This window comes from Haliotis rubra, unplaced genomic scaffold (assembly GCF_003918875.1).
Source record: "Haliotis rubra isolate DU_JTF1 unplaced genomic scaffold, ASM391887v1 Scf195, whole genome shotgun sequence".
Classification (NCBI taxonomy): Eukaryota; Metazoa; Mollusca; class Gastropoda; order Lepetellida; family Haliotidae; genus Haliotis; species Haliotis rubra.
This window is the reverse complement of record NW_025765947.1, coordinates 357203-373832: the sequence shown is the minus strand read 5'-3', so window position 1 is coordinate 373832 and position 16630 is coordinate 357203. Positions and strand designations below refer to the sequence as shown.

The window sequence follows — 16630 nt, the reverse complement described above, 5'->3', positions numbered from 1 at the left end:
AAAAAAAATCTGGACCAGACAATCCAGTGAGTGATGTCATGAGCATCGATTTACGTAATTGCAATTCGATGACATGCATCAACGAAGTTGGACCACTCGGTCCCATTAGGTGTCTCTAGTGACAAGCATGGGTTGCTGAAAGCCAGATGAATCTGAATCTTCAACAGTTGGTACATTTTTGTACCGTAATACAGAAAGGTGTACTTGGAGTACCGGTATGTTTGTAGTGCATGTAGTATCTGTGACAACAAACCCAACAGAACAAGTTTAGGATACTGGAAACTCCATAGTTTAGTTTTACGCCATGCTCAGCAATATTCCAGCAATATCACGGCTGGGGACACCAGAAATGGACTTCACACATTGTAACAATGTGGGGAATCGAAACTAGGTCTTTGGCGTGACGAGCAGCCACTAGGCTACCCCACCACCCTTGTGAATGAATGAAAGTCTAGCAAAGGGCTTGGCTTGTGAAAGGAAAGGCTTGAGGATTACATTCCTTCACACTGGACTGGTGATCCCTAATTCTTCAAAGCTGGTTGGATATTCTCCATAATACACTTAGCAAACTGAATAGTAGGAGGCATATAAACTCTGCTCAGTGAGTGAGTGAGTGAGTTAGTAAGTGTGTGTGGGGGGGTGGTGGTGGTGGTGGTGGTGAGTGAGTGAGTGAATGAATGAATGAATGAAAGGTGGGAGTAAATGAATGAAAAGTGAGTATGAGAGTGAACATGAATGAAAGAAACATGAGAGAGAGAGAGAGAGACTGACTGACTGAGTTTGGTTTTACGCCGCTTTTAGCAATATTCCAGCAACATCACGGTGGGGGACACCAGAAATGGGCTTCACACATTGTACCCCTGTGGGGATTCGAACCCGGGATCTTCGGCGTGACGAGCCAACGCTTTAACCACTGGGCTACGCCCACCGAGAGAGAGAGAGAGAAAATAACATGTTTTGTGTAAAAAAATGTTCATTCAACATGAATCATATAAACCCTGCTGAATGAATGAATGAATCAATGAATGAATGAATGAATATGAAAGAGAATCTGAAAGAAAGGAGAGAGCAGGAAAGAGAGAAGGAGAGAGAGAAAGGGAGAGGATAATTTTGTTCAGATATTTTTTCATTCATCATGATGGCTTGTAGCTTCTTGTAATTAACATAAGATCCGGAAATGTTCCATGCTTACTCACCCTCTGGCTTTTGTGCCGACGGATCCACAGACTCATATTTTTCAAACATGTTTTCAAATGACTTGGTGACAGTTGGGCTGCCATTGTCCAGCTTGAGGATGGACTTGGTGGACTCAACGATGACGCGGTAGCTGCTGACCTTGTACTCCATCGCAGCATCGACGTACAATGTCTTCAGGTGCGTCTCATCGCGGCCACTCAACTGTACACAACACAAACAAGACATTGTCAGTGGAGGTGAAATAAATATCAGACACAACAGTCTCGACATGTACAGCACAAATGAGACACTGTCTTTGATGGAGAAATTAATGTCAGACACAACAGTCTCGTCATATGCAGCACAAATGAAACACTGTCTTTGATGGAGAAGTTCAAATCAGACACAACATTGTTGCTTTACACAACCAAAATGAGACACTGTCTTTGGTTGATAAATTCAAATGAGACACATGTTCCAGATGTGCACAACACTGTCACTGAAAGATAATTCAAATGAGACACACTTTGCTGATGAGACACTGTCATTGGTTGGATAATTCAAATGAGACACACTTTCATTGTTATACACAACAAAAATGAGACACTGTCATTGGTTGATAAATTTAGACAATTAGACACGCTTTGCTGAGGAGACACTGTCACTTATGGATATTTCAAATGAGACACAACAATGTTGCTGTACACAACAGAGATGAGACACTGTCCATATTCCAGAGAACCAAGTTCCTTCATGGCTGAAACTTCAACTGGTGCCACAGTTTGGATGACTGAGTATCCTATCACAATGTAATCCCCAAATTGGTACCTGTAAGAGTTTACTTTGCAACCATTTCATGGAAGCCATTTTGGTATCATTTCCAGAACATCTCAATTTGTTGACACAAGGTAATCTTCTAACACACAGATATATAACCTCTTCAGATGAATGAACAAGACTAGAAAGCAGACAAGATCCTCCAATCTACAAGTCTTCACAAAACCCAACAGATATTTCCTGTTTTATTCAAACACAGACATCTGAATACGCCTGGACATTCGTAGCACATCTTGCCACCATCTTGTGACATTTTCTGGACACTTCAGCTCAATACCATCACAATGTCCCTCACTGGACGTCTCCCACTGTAGAGATAGTATTTACTCTCAGTTGAAGGTTTGTGTAACGTCTCTAGATGTAACTAATTAATGGATCATCTCAACAAGTTCTACAAACACCAGGGAACGACTGACATTCGCATAAGACCTTATTACAAAGCATCACTATTTTATAGAACACAATATACAACCACCAACATATCTTGATATTATGCATAGGTTTTAATTAAATTTTCAAAAATAACAATTAAATCAAAATGCCCTCAATAAAATAATATTTCATTTCAAATTTTATGTCCTGTTTCAAATGACACAAACTGCCATTTTGTATGATTTGCTACTAGTTGACATGCTGTCTGTTAATACCTGGTGTCGTCATTGATTTTCAATGATCTATCCATATTAATGTTTACCTTTTATTTTTACCTTTCACGTTTAAAGCCAGAATGTGTTTCAGAATAATATTCAAGACTGATTATTCTCTGGCACTGCAGTTTCACTTTACAACACTGAAACAAAGCTAGAAACCAATTCAAGTTCAGAATATACTGTATTTACTATAATTGCTAACAGCGTCCATATGTACTCAGTGGAAGCCATATCTCTACATGCGATGAAGGGTACTTCCTTGATCTCACAAGATGCTACTTGGCATGAGACAAATAACATAAAACAAGTGCATCATCAACTGATCATGAGCTTTGTAAAAGTGTATCAAATGAGAGATAAACTGCAATTACATAACATGGCGTTGAGAAAAATATTGTTATTTTTCTACTTTTATCTATTCTTTCTAAAACAAAAGACATCCTAATTTATATTATGCATTGGACCACTTCATGAACCAAAGCTTTTTCTTCATGGGTGAGTGAGTGAGTGAGTGAGTCTAGTTTTACACCACTATATGCAATATTCCATCAATATCACAGAGTAGACACCAGAAATAGGAATCACATTTCCTTTAAAGAACATTTGTAACTGTCTCCACTCTTGTGTCCTAACATCACAGGTAGTTGTAAGGATATCAGCATCATGTACTGGCACCATTTCAAAACATGCAAAGTCAACAGAAATTAATCCCTGAAATAATGTTTACTTGTGTGTAAAATTCATCCCAGATATGATATCCAGCTTCCGAAGGGAAGCAAACTCCATTCATCTGTACAGTTTATTTCCTGAACAACTTTAGCAAGCTTAAAGGTAATCTGTTACAGTCATCGTAATGCAGTCTCCATTATAGATATCCCACAGGCTAGAAAACATAACCATCACTGACTTTGTATTCAACACATCTGTGTTCCAAAAAATCATTGTGTCCTTGTTTTCATCACTCAACAAATATATTTCCATTAGATTCGTATGAAGCAGCTTTATTTTTCTCTCTCATCACTGATGTTTCTCATGACACAACATGGCCTTGATAATCAAACCTCAAAGGACTCAACACATCTTTGTTTCACAATATCATCTCATCCATGTTTTCATTACTCAACAGATATGTTTCCATCATGGTCATAAGAAATCAGTATTATTTTTGTTCTCTCTCATCTCAGATGTTTTGAACATCTCAAGGTAACAGCCATCACTTGGCACAAAAATCCTCATTCAAGACATATATGCTCCACAATATCCATGTTTTCATTACTCAACAGAAATATATCCAACATGTCTGTATAAAATCCAACAGTCTTTTTTTCCTCTTATGTTTGACACTTCACCATTTCATGATAACAGCCATCACTTGACCTTGACAACAAAACCATCAATGATGTCAATTCAACAAATCTTTGTTCCACAATATCATTCTGCATCCATGTGTTTGTAACTCAGCAGAAATACAAGTCAACAGGTCTCTATGAAATCCAGCCGTCATATTCTTCTCTCATCTCTGACGCTTCAACATCTGAAGGCAACAACCATCACTTGGCCTTGACAACAAAACCATCAAAGTACCTTCATTCAAAACATGTCACATATTATTCTGTGTCCTTGCTTTCATTTCTCAACAGAATTATATCCAACATGCCCGTGCAAAATCCAGCAGTCTTATTCTTCTCTCATCTCTGACACTTCAACATCTGAAGGCAAGAACCATCATTTGGCCTTGACAACAAAACAACCAAAGGACCTTCATTAAACACATATATGTTCCAGAATATTATTCCTTGTTTTCATTACTCAACAGAAATATATCCATGTCCATGCAAAATCCAGCAGTCATATTTTTCTCTCATCTCTGGTGCGTCACCATCTCATGACAACAGCCATCACATGACCTTGACAACAAAACCATCAATAACTTGGACTTTCTATTCAACACATCCCATTTCTCAGCACTAGTCACCATGCTACAGCTACCCGACTGATGTATCCCACATGTTTGCATGAAATCAAGCAATATCATTTTGCTAAGCTCGTCTCCAATCTTTCCACATCTCATGGCCACAAAGTTGCTTTATTATCTGCTTCACTGACCAGAATGAAATGTATCAACCTCATCAAAATTGACCTGACTCACCTACAGATGTACCTATTGTAGACATATGTACTAATTCCCTCACCACTATCCCAGAACTCCCAGTGAGTCACCATAGCCTCCAAGTGTAATGACATTATTATAATCAGAAAATTAAACATCAAAGGGGTGGCTCTTCTGACCTGATTTATGATGGGAAAGGTGTTTAAAAATCAATATAATACAATAATTATTATTATGAAATGTGCCATTTCTTTGGAAGATGTAATTAACTTGTTGAACTTGAATTAATTGTCTCGTATATTTATTTTAATATTCAATAAGGATCCAAGATGACAGGCATGAATGGTCTTCAAATGAACATTCAAGACAACAGCATTGGAAACCTTTGAGTTATGAGAATACTGGGCGTTTTCTTTAACAGTATAATGTACAGTAACTGATTACTGAACTAATATTAACTTTCAAATAATATTACCTTATTCTGAAAGGCCATAATGACACCATTAGATTTCTATTCCACTTGAAAACCCTTTCTCACATCTGCGTGTGGTTCACAAGCACCCACACGCAAAGAATATCGAAACGTGTTGCCTTGTTTCTTGAGCAGTCTATGGCAGCAGTCTGTAAATAATTGAGTCTGGACAAGACAATCCAGTGATCAACAGCATGAGCATCGATCTATACAATGGGGAAACCATGACATGTGTCAACCAAGTCAGCGAGCCTGACAACCCGAACCCATTTGTCGGCTTTTATGACAAGCATGGGCTACTGAAGATCAATTCTAACCTGGATCTTCATGGGTTTACATAATCACGATTTGAACCTAAGATGATAGGTACAGAGGTACAGATAAGCTGCGTATCCACATTAATTACGCAAATATTTATGTGAAAACTCAATACATATTAAGTCTATTGCGTACAAGTATGCATGAATTTTTGTAAATACTCACTAAATGTGATGTTACATGCATACACACAAAAATGTCTAATCATAGCTTGCGTACCGGTGGATAGATAAACTGAGGTATATTCAGAGGTTCTATTTCAACACATGAACTTGGCAACTTTTAGTCTTTCTTGTCGTTTCTCATATTACAGATCCAATATAAATAACATTTAAACTTTATTAGATTTTTACAATCAATGGAAAATGGCAAAATACCCAAATGAGTTTGTGTGAGGTGGGTACAATTTATTTGTTTACTCAAAGGAAAATTAGGATACCCCACTGAGATGAACACAAGCGAGTACATAACTCAATTACCCAAAATGTTATCTGTAGCTCTGTAGGTATCTGGCACTGTCAGTTTTGGTGGTAACACAACCGTTCTCATCATACACCTCATATATGTAACACAACCGTTCTCATCATACACCTCATATATGTAACACAACCGTTCTCATCATACACCTCATATATGTAACACAACCGTTCTCATCATACACCTCATATATGTAACACAACCGTTCTCATCATACACCTCATATATGTAACACAACCGTTCTCATCATACACCTCATATATGTAACACAACCGTTCTCATCATACACCTCATATATGTAACACAACCGTTCTCATCATACACCTCATATATGTAACACAACCGTTCTCATCATACACCTCATATATGTAACACAACCGTTCTCATCATACACCTCATATATGTAACACAACCGTTCTCATCATACACCTCATATATGTAACACAACCGTTCTCATCATACACCTCATATATGTAACACAACCGTTCTCATCATACACCTCATATATGTAACACAACCGTTCTCATCATACATACACCTCATATATGTAACACAACCGTTTCTCATCATACACCTCATATATGTAACAGCAGTCTTATTGTACACATTAACTGTCCAGTCAACAAATAGAACAAATATGATGGTCTGATGGTCAAATGCCATAAAGCAATTAATCATGGCCAGTAAATATGAGAACCAAGGTGTTCCCATCACCTGAAGCAAAATTTTAAATAGCAGGGCAATGAATGACAGAAAATTTACTGAGGAAAGATTTTAACTGATTGTTTTTCAGTTAACCACAGGACCATGCAGCGATGTTCCTGTGGTTGTCATGTTTGCTGATGGGGTGGTGGGTTAGCCTAGTGGTGAAAGTGTTCACTCATCACACTGATGACCTGGGCACCGTTTCACAAAGCTCACGTAGCGCTACGACTATCGTAAGTCAATGTTGCAGTATAGGAGGTAGGAATGCTACGAGGACAGTTATGAGATCTTAGGCCTACAAGAGCTTTGTGAAATGGGGGTCCAGGGCTCCATTCCCCACATGGGTACAATTTGTGAAACCCATTTCTGGTGTCCCCGCCGTGATATTGCTGGAATATGCTAACAACAGTGTAAAACTAAACTCACTCACTCCATTTTTGCTGAGTGAAACAATTATATTAATAAACCCCTGCACAGTGAATGGGTTTGATTCCCCACATGGGCACAATGTGTGAACCCATTTCTGGTGTCTCGGTCGTGATATTGCTGGAATGTTGCTAAAAACGGCGTAAAGCCTTCATTACTAACTGATGACTGTGAAAACAATCAGACAGGAAGGAGGTGAGGTGAGGTGATAATATTGAGGTAATGAGGATGGGGATGAGGTCAGGGTGTTATAGCAATTACTCTCTGTTGCTGATGCTGGACTACCACTAATATATACAGAAAAATTATGAGAGGTTTTCAACAACTACGTTGTGATGTCACAGCTAAGGGAGATAACTGCATAACTCTTTTAAGCATACCACTAGGGATAGCTATGACTTAGTTAAATGTGGGTAACAGAGATATACACTTTTATTTCACTCTGAGGTACTAACTGATTGACGTTGTGAGATAAGCTAAGGGAGATAACTGCATAACTCTTTTAAGCATACCACTAGGGATAGCTATGACTTAGTTAAAATTTTCATTTCCATTCTGTATGTGTCTGTGGAATCCACAGGAAAAAGGCAACCATAATCCAGAGGGAATGTTACGCCTATAATTTAAGGTGTATTCTCTCTTTGCCTGCACTTCAATTGGCTACAAGCGGATTAGGGTTAACAGTCCAGTGCCTGCACAATTATAGTCTGTTTAAGTAAGTGGAGTTCAGTACCCACTAGCCGACCACACTGAACACAGTTCATAATGATTAGTCAACTTAGTTATTAAAAGTAATCAAATATGACATGATCGAGGCATGGGGTTATAAAACTGCACAATCTGGTGGGATTGTGAATGTGATTATTGTGTCATATGAAACAAACAATACACTTGTATGTATTTATGTATAATGCACAGTGCACAAAAGTAATTATTTCCTGGTGTAACATTTAACACATATTTATGTATTTGCTGATTTAAAATTTCATCACACTGTCATACAATTCATTTTTGTATATTTATATACATGCAATATTGTGTATGCATATGATGCTACATGCAATATTAGTAAAATTAAAAATGTCACCATATTTTGAAATAACTCATATTTGTATATTTGATATTGCTATATGCAATAACCGAAATGTGATAAACTTTACTTTAATTTTTTTTATTTTTTACCAGCAAGTGCTGGCATACTTGTTTTTCTACTGCAGGCTATAGCTTTCATCCCCATTGTTGTAAGGATCGGTCCGGTTCAATTATATTTAATCCCAAAACAGTAGTGCAGGCAAAAACAGAACACCCGTAGTATACACCTAGGCTTCTGAGGGCTTCACACAGGTCTGGGGCTCGTTCCATTAAGTGATCTTAGCACTATCACCACTGAAGTCAATGTGAATGAAAGTAACAATCATCTTAGCGCTAAGGTTGCACTAAGGGAAACGTCCTCCAGTTACTTGTAAGATAAACAACATAATACATCTTATTTTACCTTGTCTTGGAACACTTGTATGCTATTATCAATCATATGTGTAAATATTTTGTACTTTATGTAAACACCCATTATCACAGTGACAGCTTGGGTTTTGTTTGTTTTTTGTTTGTTTATTGTCATCAATATGAGGGCTGCAAATAATACGTCCAGACCAGATAATCCAGTGACCGACATCATGAGCATCGACCTACGCAGCTGAGATACCATGGCATGCATCTACCAAGTCAGCAAGCCTGATCCTGTTAGTTGCCTCTTACGACAAACATGGCTTGCTGAAGATCAATTCTTACCCGGATCTTCAAGGGTAGACTTTCTAAGAAGCATATACTATTGGATGTATTGACTTCTCTACCAGTGTATACCATAAAATATGCTATTAAATAACTTCTGAAACAATGTATACTTTTTATACATTAATTCAGCTTGTGTACATTCACCTATGCTTAATTATGTATTATTTGTACTCATTTGAGAGACTGAACCAGAAACTATTTAGATGAACTAATTACCATTAAGATCTTAGGAATTACTTGAACAGCCACAGACTAGATGTTACATCCTCGTCAATGTCATCACCTATGCTGCTGAGGCAGGTCTATCAGTGAAATATCATTTCTCTTAACTGAGCACCTTCATGTTCGGAACAGAAACTATTTCCCTAAGAACCTCTGTTGTTCTAGAAAATATCCTTCAATCAGATAACCTGTTGTTTTATGTAAGGAAGTAATGGCTTGTGTGGAAGATCTCTGCTCTTAAACTGAAGCACTTAAAGCAAAGATGGTTTCGCACATTTCAAAGAGCTGGCATGAACACATTATGTTCAGGAAACAGTTAATATTTTTGAATTATAACATAGCAATCTAATGCGGAAAATATATCAATACAGAAATTTCTCTTTTTATACTTATTATACATCTATTCATGTATCGCCAAACAATTGAAATTAAGATAGAAATGACAATGATGACAATGATGATGCTGTTTTGATTAAAGATGTTATACATTTTCAAAATTAGTTCACAAATAATTGTACATAAAATCAACTGCATTATTTCAACAGAAATTATAACAGTCCCTTTCCTTATTTTGATTCCCCCATCACAAAAACGTCAACCATTCACAGAATTAACATAAAAATTAAAGCCAGTCTTTACCGATCCAGATTTCCCAATTCTGTAAAGAATCATTGGTACATTACCTCGATACAATCATGTCCACAGACAACATCCAAGAGACAAGTTCCAAATACCTGAACTTCAATCAGGAACAGGTACAGTGTCATATGTTTATGCAATGTGTGAATGCCATCGCATGTTTACATTATAAGGATAGCAAGTGGTTAACCCATATACGATGCGGAGTATTCCATGTGTCAACATCGCGACTGTCATGGCTGACCGTTGGCTAAGCCTCCAGGCAACACATGGCTACAAGAGGGATTTCAAGGGGAGGGTCATGAGCTTTTCTCTCGGGCGTGGAGTGAACACAGAAATATTTGGACACAATATTGGCCAATAACTGGCCATCATTGGTTACCTTCGAGCACATGTACTTTCACAAATGTCATTGTTTCGGTAAGGATTATTTGAAGATACTTTAGACTTTTGCAAATCAAACCTGCAGGCACAATTAAACGTTCTGAAGTCTGGATGTAGACTTATTTATAATGGCAGATTGCTTTCAGATTAAATTTTCATAAATGTGATTAATCCTTGGATCATTCAGTGTAGCAGAGTAGTTCAAGTGTTTGCCTGCTTAGGACATGACCTCAGTTTCATTCCTTATACACTGGTACATTAATCCTTGGATCAGTCAGACAGTGTAGCAGAGTAGTTCCAGAGACCTAGTTCATGGATCAGTCAGACAGTGTAGCAGAGTAGTTCAAGTGTTTGCCTGCTCAGGACATGACCTCAGTTTCATTCCTTATACACTGGTACAGTAATCCTTGGATCAGTCAGATAGCGTAGCACAGCAGTTCAAGTGTTTGCCTGTTCAGGATGTGATCTCAGTTTCATTCCTTATACTCTGGCACATTAATCCTTGGATCAGTCAGATGGTAAAATCTGGTTGTTAAAGAATCTGCTTGCTGAGGATATGACCTCCTTATACACTGGTACAAATATCCTCGGTTGGGTAACATAGGAAAATCCAGTAATTAAAGTATTTGCTCGCTGTCAGATTTATGATTATTCAACAGACAACCTCCATCTTGATTCAATCTTCTCCCCTGCAGACATGTATCATAGCTCAGAGAATATTTCGGATTAGATCAGGATCATTATGTGAAATGATACTCTGATAATTGCATATAAGCATCTTAGGGATTCTTAATGCTGATTGGTCAGTTGAAGACCAATGATGTTGCAGTGGTTAAATGTTGTGAAGAATACAATCATCCATAATTAATGATGTCACACACTGATGACATATTGCCATCTGAACAATAGGCTGTCTTCAGTGACGTTTCACAGTTGGGCTGACATGTCATACATTTAATTCCTCATTTTCTCCTAAAATGTCAATGAGCGATATGCACACGTGATACATGTGGTATCCCCCGAGGTATGTTTGTTAAAAATTGCCTGTTCATCCAGCAATAAAGGGGTACCCAGTGGGATAAGTCATATGACTGTTAACCTAGCATTTTACAGGCAGCTTGGGTTAACTGGGGTAATGATGTCTTAGCGCTTTGAGCATGCACAAGAGCGTGGATACAGTCTCTATATAAATGTAACATAATGATTATGATGATTATATAGTATAGGAGGCTGGGAACCCAGGATTATGGATTATCTGTCCCTTGTGAATGAATGCTGTAAGTCTTGGGATTAACACCATTACTTCCCTCAGGACAGATAATCAGTAATTCCTCGTAGTTCGTTGGTTATCCTCTAAGTATGACCGAACTGGTCTTCATACTAATTGTACTTATATGGTTATGTTAAATAAAGCACCAATTCTAAAGAAACTTTTGAAGATTGCTGAGCATGAAAACAGAACAAAGTCTGTTTCAGTTACTCACTCACACATATTCAACCATTTATTCACTCCCAGATTTTTTCTCATTCATTATATATCCCATAGAGCAGTATAAACTAGACACTTAATTGACTGACTGACTGAGTTTGGTTTTACGCCGCTTTTAGCAATATTCCAGCAATATCACGGCGGGGGACACCAGAAATGGGCTTAACACATTGTGCCCATGGGAATCGAACCTTAGGGTCTTCAATAAATGCCAACGCTTTAACCACTAGGCTACCCCACCGCCCTTGGACACTTAACACATAAGACAACCAACATATATTTACTCAAAACAACCAATAAATGCAGTACCATCTGTAATCTGAACACTTTACACTTAGAACAACCAATAAATGCTGTACCATCAGTAAATCTGAACCCTTAACACTTAGAACAATCAATAAATGCTGTACCATCTGTAAATCTGAACACTTAACACTTAAAACAACTAATAAATGCAGTACATCTGTAAATCTCCGAACACTTTACACTTAGAACAACTAATAAATGCTGTACCATCAGTAAATCTGAACCCTTAAACACTTAAAACAACCAATAAATGCTGTACCATCAGTAAATCTGAACACTTAACACTTAAAACAACCAATAAATGCTGTACCATCTGTAAATCTGAACACTTAACACTTAGAACAACTAATAAATGCTGTACCATCAGTAAATCTGAACACTTAACACTTAAAACAACCAATAAATGCTGTACCATCAGTAAATCTGAACACTTAACACTTAAAACAACCAATAAATGCTGTACCATCAGTAAATCTGAACCCTTAACACTTAGAACAACCAATAAATGCTGTACCATCAGTAAATCTGAACCCTTAACACTTAGAACAACTAATAAATGCTGTACCATCAGTAAATCTGAACACTTAACACTTAAAACAACCAATAAATGCTGTACCATCAGTAAATCTGAACACTTAACACTTAGAACAACCAATAAATGCTGTACCATCAGTAAATCTGAACACTTAACACTTAAAACAACCAATAAATGCTGTACCATCAGTAAATCTGAACCCTTAACACTTAGAACAACTAATAAATGCTGTACCATCTGTAAATCTGAACACTTAACACTTAGAACAACCAATAAATGCTGTACCATCAGTAAATCTGAACACTTAACACTTAAAACAACCAATAAATGCTGTACCATCAGTAAATCTGAACACTTAACACTTAAAACAACCAATAAATGCTGTACCATCAGTAAATCTGAACACTTAACACTCAACCAATGCTGTACCATCTGTAAAATCTTTAACACTTAGAACAACCAATAAATGCTGTACCATCTGTAAATCTGAACACTTAACACTTAAAACAACCAATAAATGCTGTACCATCAGTAAATCTGAACACTTAACACTTAAAACAACCAATAAATGCTGTACCATCAGTAAATCTGAACACTTAACACTTAACACAACCAATAAATGTAGTATCATAACAATGATGGCTGTAGATCTGGACACTTATCCCTGTAGACAAGCAATATATTCAGCACCATCACAGCTCTGGCAGAATCCACCTGCACTTCCTGGCAGTCAGACCTTGATCCCAGCACAACACAAGTTGCCGTGTGTCACTGTTTGGCAGCACATGGTGCTGAAAACATCCCCTCATTTCCTGGCACTTCTGTAAGATATACACCGCAGCAAGCAGCTCACCAGAACCTCGTTAATTACAATTATCTGCTTGACTTGTCTGTGGGTGGTTGTGTAAGCTAGGGACAGGTTCTCCTATTTTTTTGTAAATCAGAGGATTTAGAAAAACATTGAAATATCTCCACACAGTAGCAGCAAAGTGGGTTTTCAGCTACTGCAGGGCAATATGACATACTGAATGAGTGAGTGAGTTTAGTTTTACGCCGCGACTCAACAATATTCCAGCTATATGGCAGCGGTCTGTAAATAATAACTTGTACCAGTACAGTGAGTGAGTGAGTGAGTGAGTGAGTGAGTGAGTGAGTGAGTGAGTGAGTGATTAGTGAGTGATTAGCAATAGTCCAGCAACACATTATGTCCATGTGGGGAATCGAACCCGGGTCTTCGTCGTGACGAGCGAAAGCCTTAACCACTAGCCTACCCCACCACCCTGTGCCCATATTGGGAATCAAACCCAGGTCTTCAATGTGATGAATGAACCCCTTAACTACCCCACCACTCCACATCCCAATGACAAAGTGACATGAACCAATTGAGTGTCAAGCAGAAATATTTCACTTAATTCCACACTTGGACATTTTGAGTGAGTGAGTGAGTTAATATTTAACGTCACATCGGCAATATTTCAGCCATATCGTGACGAGAACATATTTGACATTGAAATGGAATATATGTATATTATAAAAACCTGTCGACAAAGGACAGTAAAACAAGTAGAATATCACAATTATAACTATAACTAGTGTGGAAAGTTAAAACTGATAGCACTATTTGGGCAATACAACATAAAAACAGGCTATAGATCGCCAACAACAGAAGGTAGATCACCATACTAGGGACTATGGGGACTTACAGTACCTTTGCTACCTGCATGGACCCTAGTTGGAATTACACCATCCCTTCAGCTGCTGGCGATTGTAAGAAATGTTAGCCAAAATTATAATAACAAGAATACTACGTTTAAAAATCCTGGTATGTTTAAACTGACTTGAATTTGTGGACTTGGACATTTTGAAATAAACGCTTATGGCCCTCTGTAATGTCTACATTGAATCCCATCCTTCTTCAATACCTGCCTACAGCAGTCCTGCCCAGTCTATGCTAAACCAGACCGCCTCCGTGGTGTAGTGGTTAGAGCGTCTGCCCGGAGAGCGGAAGGTCATGGGTTCGATACTCGACCGCGCCATACCAAAAGATGTTAAAATATGGTACTTGTTGGTCCCTGCCTGGCTCTCGGCATTAATGGGTACAACAAGGACTGGTCGGCTTGGAGTCAGTATAATGTGTCTGAGTGGGGTATTCATGCTTCACTGCGGCATGGTATCTCAGTGGGCTAGCACTATAAAACCAGCTAAAGTCTGGGCTAGTACAAGCAGCTGCACATACACATACACACGCATGCATATCGTCATATGAGCGAAATATTCTCAAGCACGGCGTTAAACCCAATTTCACCTCACCTCACCTCACCATGCTAAACCACCATCTCACCGCACCAAGAACAATGTTCATCCCACCTCACATCCACCAACCCAAATACGCCAAAACAACTCATTGATTACAAACAAAACCAATCCAAAATATCTAATATGTCCCCGATCATAATCCATTACAGTGCTGATATTCCTAATCAGCAGATCCCATAACAGTTACAAATATAGCTCCACCACAATGTGAGATGACATGTTTGTGTCTGCAGGTATAATAGCCTGTGTTCCGCTACAGGTAACGGGGCTGACATATTTCACCTGCTCTGATGAACATGTCACCTGGGAACCCTTTGATCCTGCTGAGGAGTTCAGATGGGAGATTGTTATGAATGTACACAGTGTCAGGTTGACAGACAGCCGAGTCTCTGTGTTTGTAGGCCAGGAATCATAAACAGATCATTTACATAATCTATACATTTGAAACAAGCAGTATGGAGCATGTCCGGATTAAACCTTGGTTATTTAGAATATCTGGGTCAGTATGTTTGGAGGAACTCATATTTCATCAGCCTCGAGCACATTCTAAATACTTAATAACATCATTCTCAGTCTTTGATGTATCATCTATGTTACATATGGCTTGAAAGTTGTAGTGACATATAAATAGATATTTGCCATGAAAAACTAGATATATTAATTCTTATTTTAATAATGAAGTGGCTTGCTAATTTGTTTGTTGTCTAATGCCATTATTATGTGGCAACTGTCTATAAACAATCATGTCTGGACCTGACAATCCAGTGATTAAAATTGTGAGTAAGGCACACTGCCTCTATCAAAGTCACTAATCCAGTTGGTCATCTCTTACTGCCATCATAGGAAAATATATTGGGACAATTGAATGAACTGCTTAAGAAGATGATGTAAAGAAATGATTATGACTAAAATACTCATTTATAGCATACCATGTTGAATAAATCTCTGCAAACTGATGAGTGTATGTAGGGAAGGTAAAGAACGTTGATATAACCGTGAAGAACATGGCACAGATGCTCATTCTGTTCTTCACATTGAATAGATTTCAGAATCCAGAATTTATGGTCATTCTATGTGAAGGGCCCTTCACATTCAACAGATTTCAGTATGAAGAACAACGCATGTGTGAACAGCCAAGCATTTAAGTGATGGGGTACGATAACAGCCTTGGACATCTACAGTCCTGCAGGTACTGAAGTAGCAACAGACTCTTCACCAAATGCCACAACAGTTTGTGTTGATCTGAGATGTAAAGCATATGGCAGACTGGAGTGTATATGACATTTATTTTACACTCAGGCATATCTGTGTCTACCCTAAATGCTGCCGAAATGTACCTTCGGCCTTACATCACAATCAACAGAAATGTAACTTGACTGGATTGTTAGGTTGGCAACTTGGATTGTTGGGTCGGTTACTTGGCTGGATTGTTGGGTCGGTTACTTGGCTGGATTGTTGGGTCGGTTACTTGGCTGGATTGTTGGGTCGGTTACTTGGCTGGATTGTTGGGCCGATAACTTGACTCTGTTGTTGGGCCAATAACTTGGTTGGGTTGTTGGGCCAATGACTTGGGTGGGTTGTTGGGCCAATAACTTGGCTGGATTGTTGAACCAATAACTTGGTTGGGTAGTTGGGCCATAGCTTGGCTGGATTGTTGAACCAATAACTTGGCTGGATTGTTGAACCAATAACTTGGCTGGATTGTTGGGCCAATAACTTGAATGGGTGGTTGGGTCACCAACGTGGTTGGTTTGTTGGGCCATAGCTTGGCTGGATT

The 16630-nt window shown here is 38.3% G+C and overlaps 1 protein-coding gene across 1 annotated transcript in view; it reads right to left on the bottom strand.

The window, feature by feature from the left end:
- LOC124274839 (serine-rich adhesin for platelets-like) overlaps window positions 1-16630 on the bottom strand; it is a 217870-nt gene that overhangs the window by 165788 nt on the left and 35452 nt on the right. Inside the window, 1 exon segment of the mRNA XM_046710203.1 lies at window positions 1197-1398. Within this exon segment, the coding sequence (XP_046566159.1) occupies window positions 1197-1398 (202 nt within the window).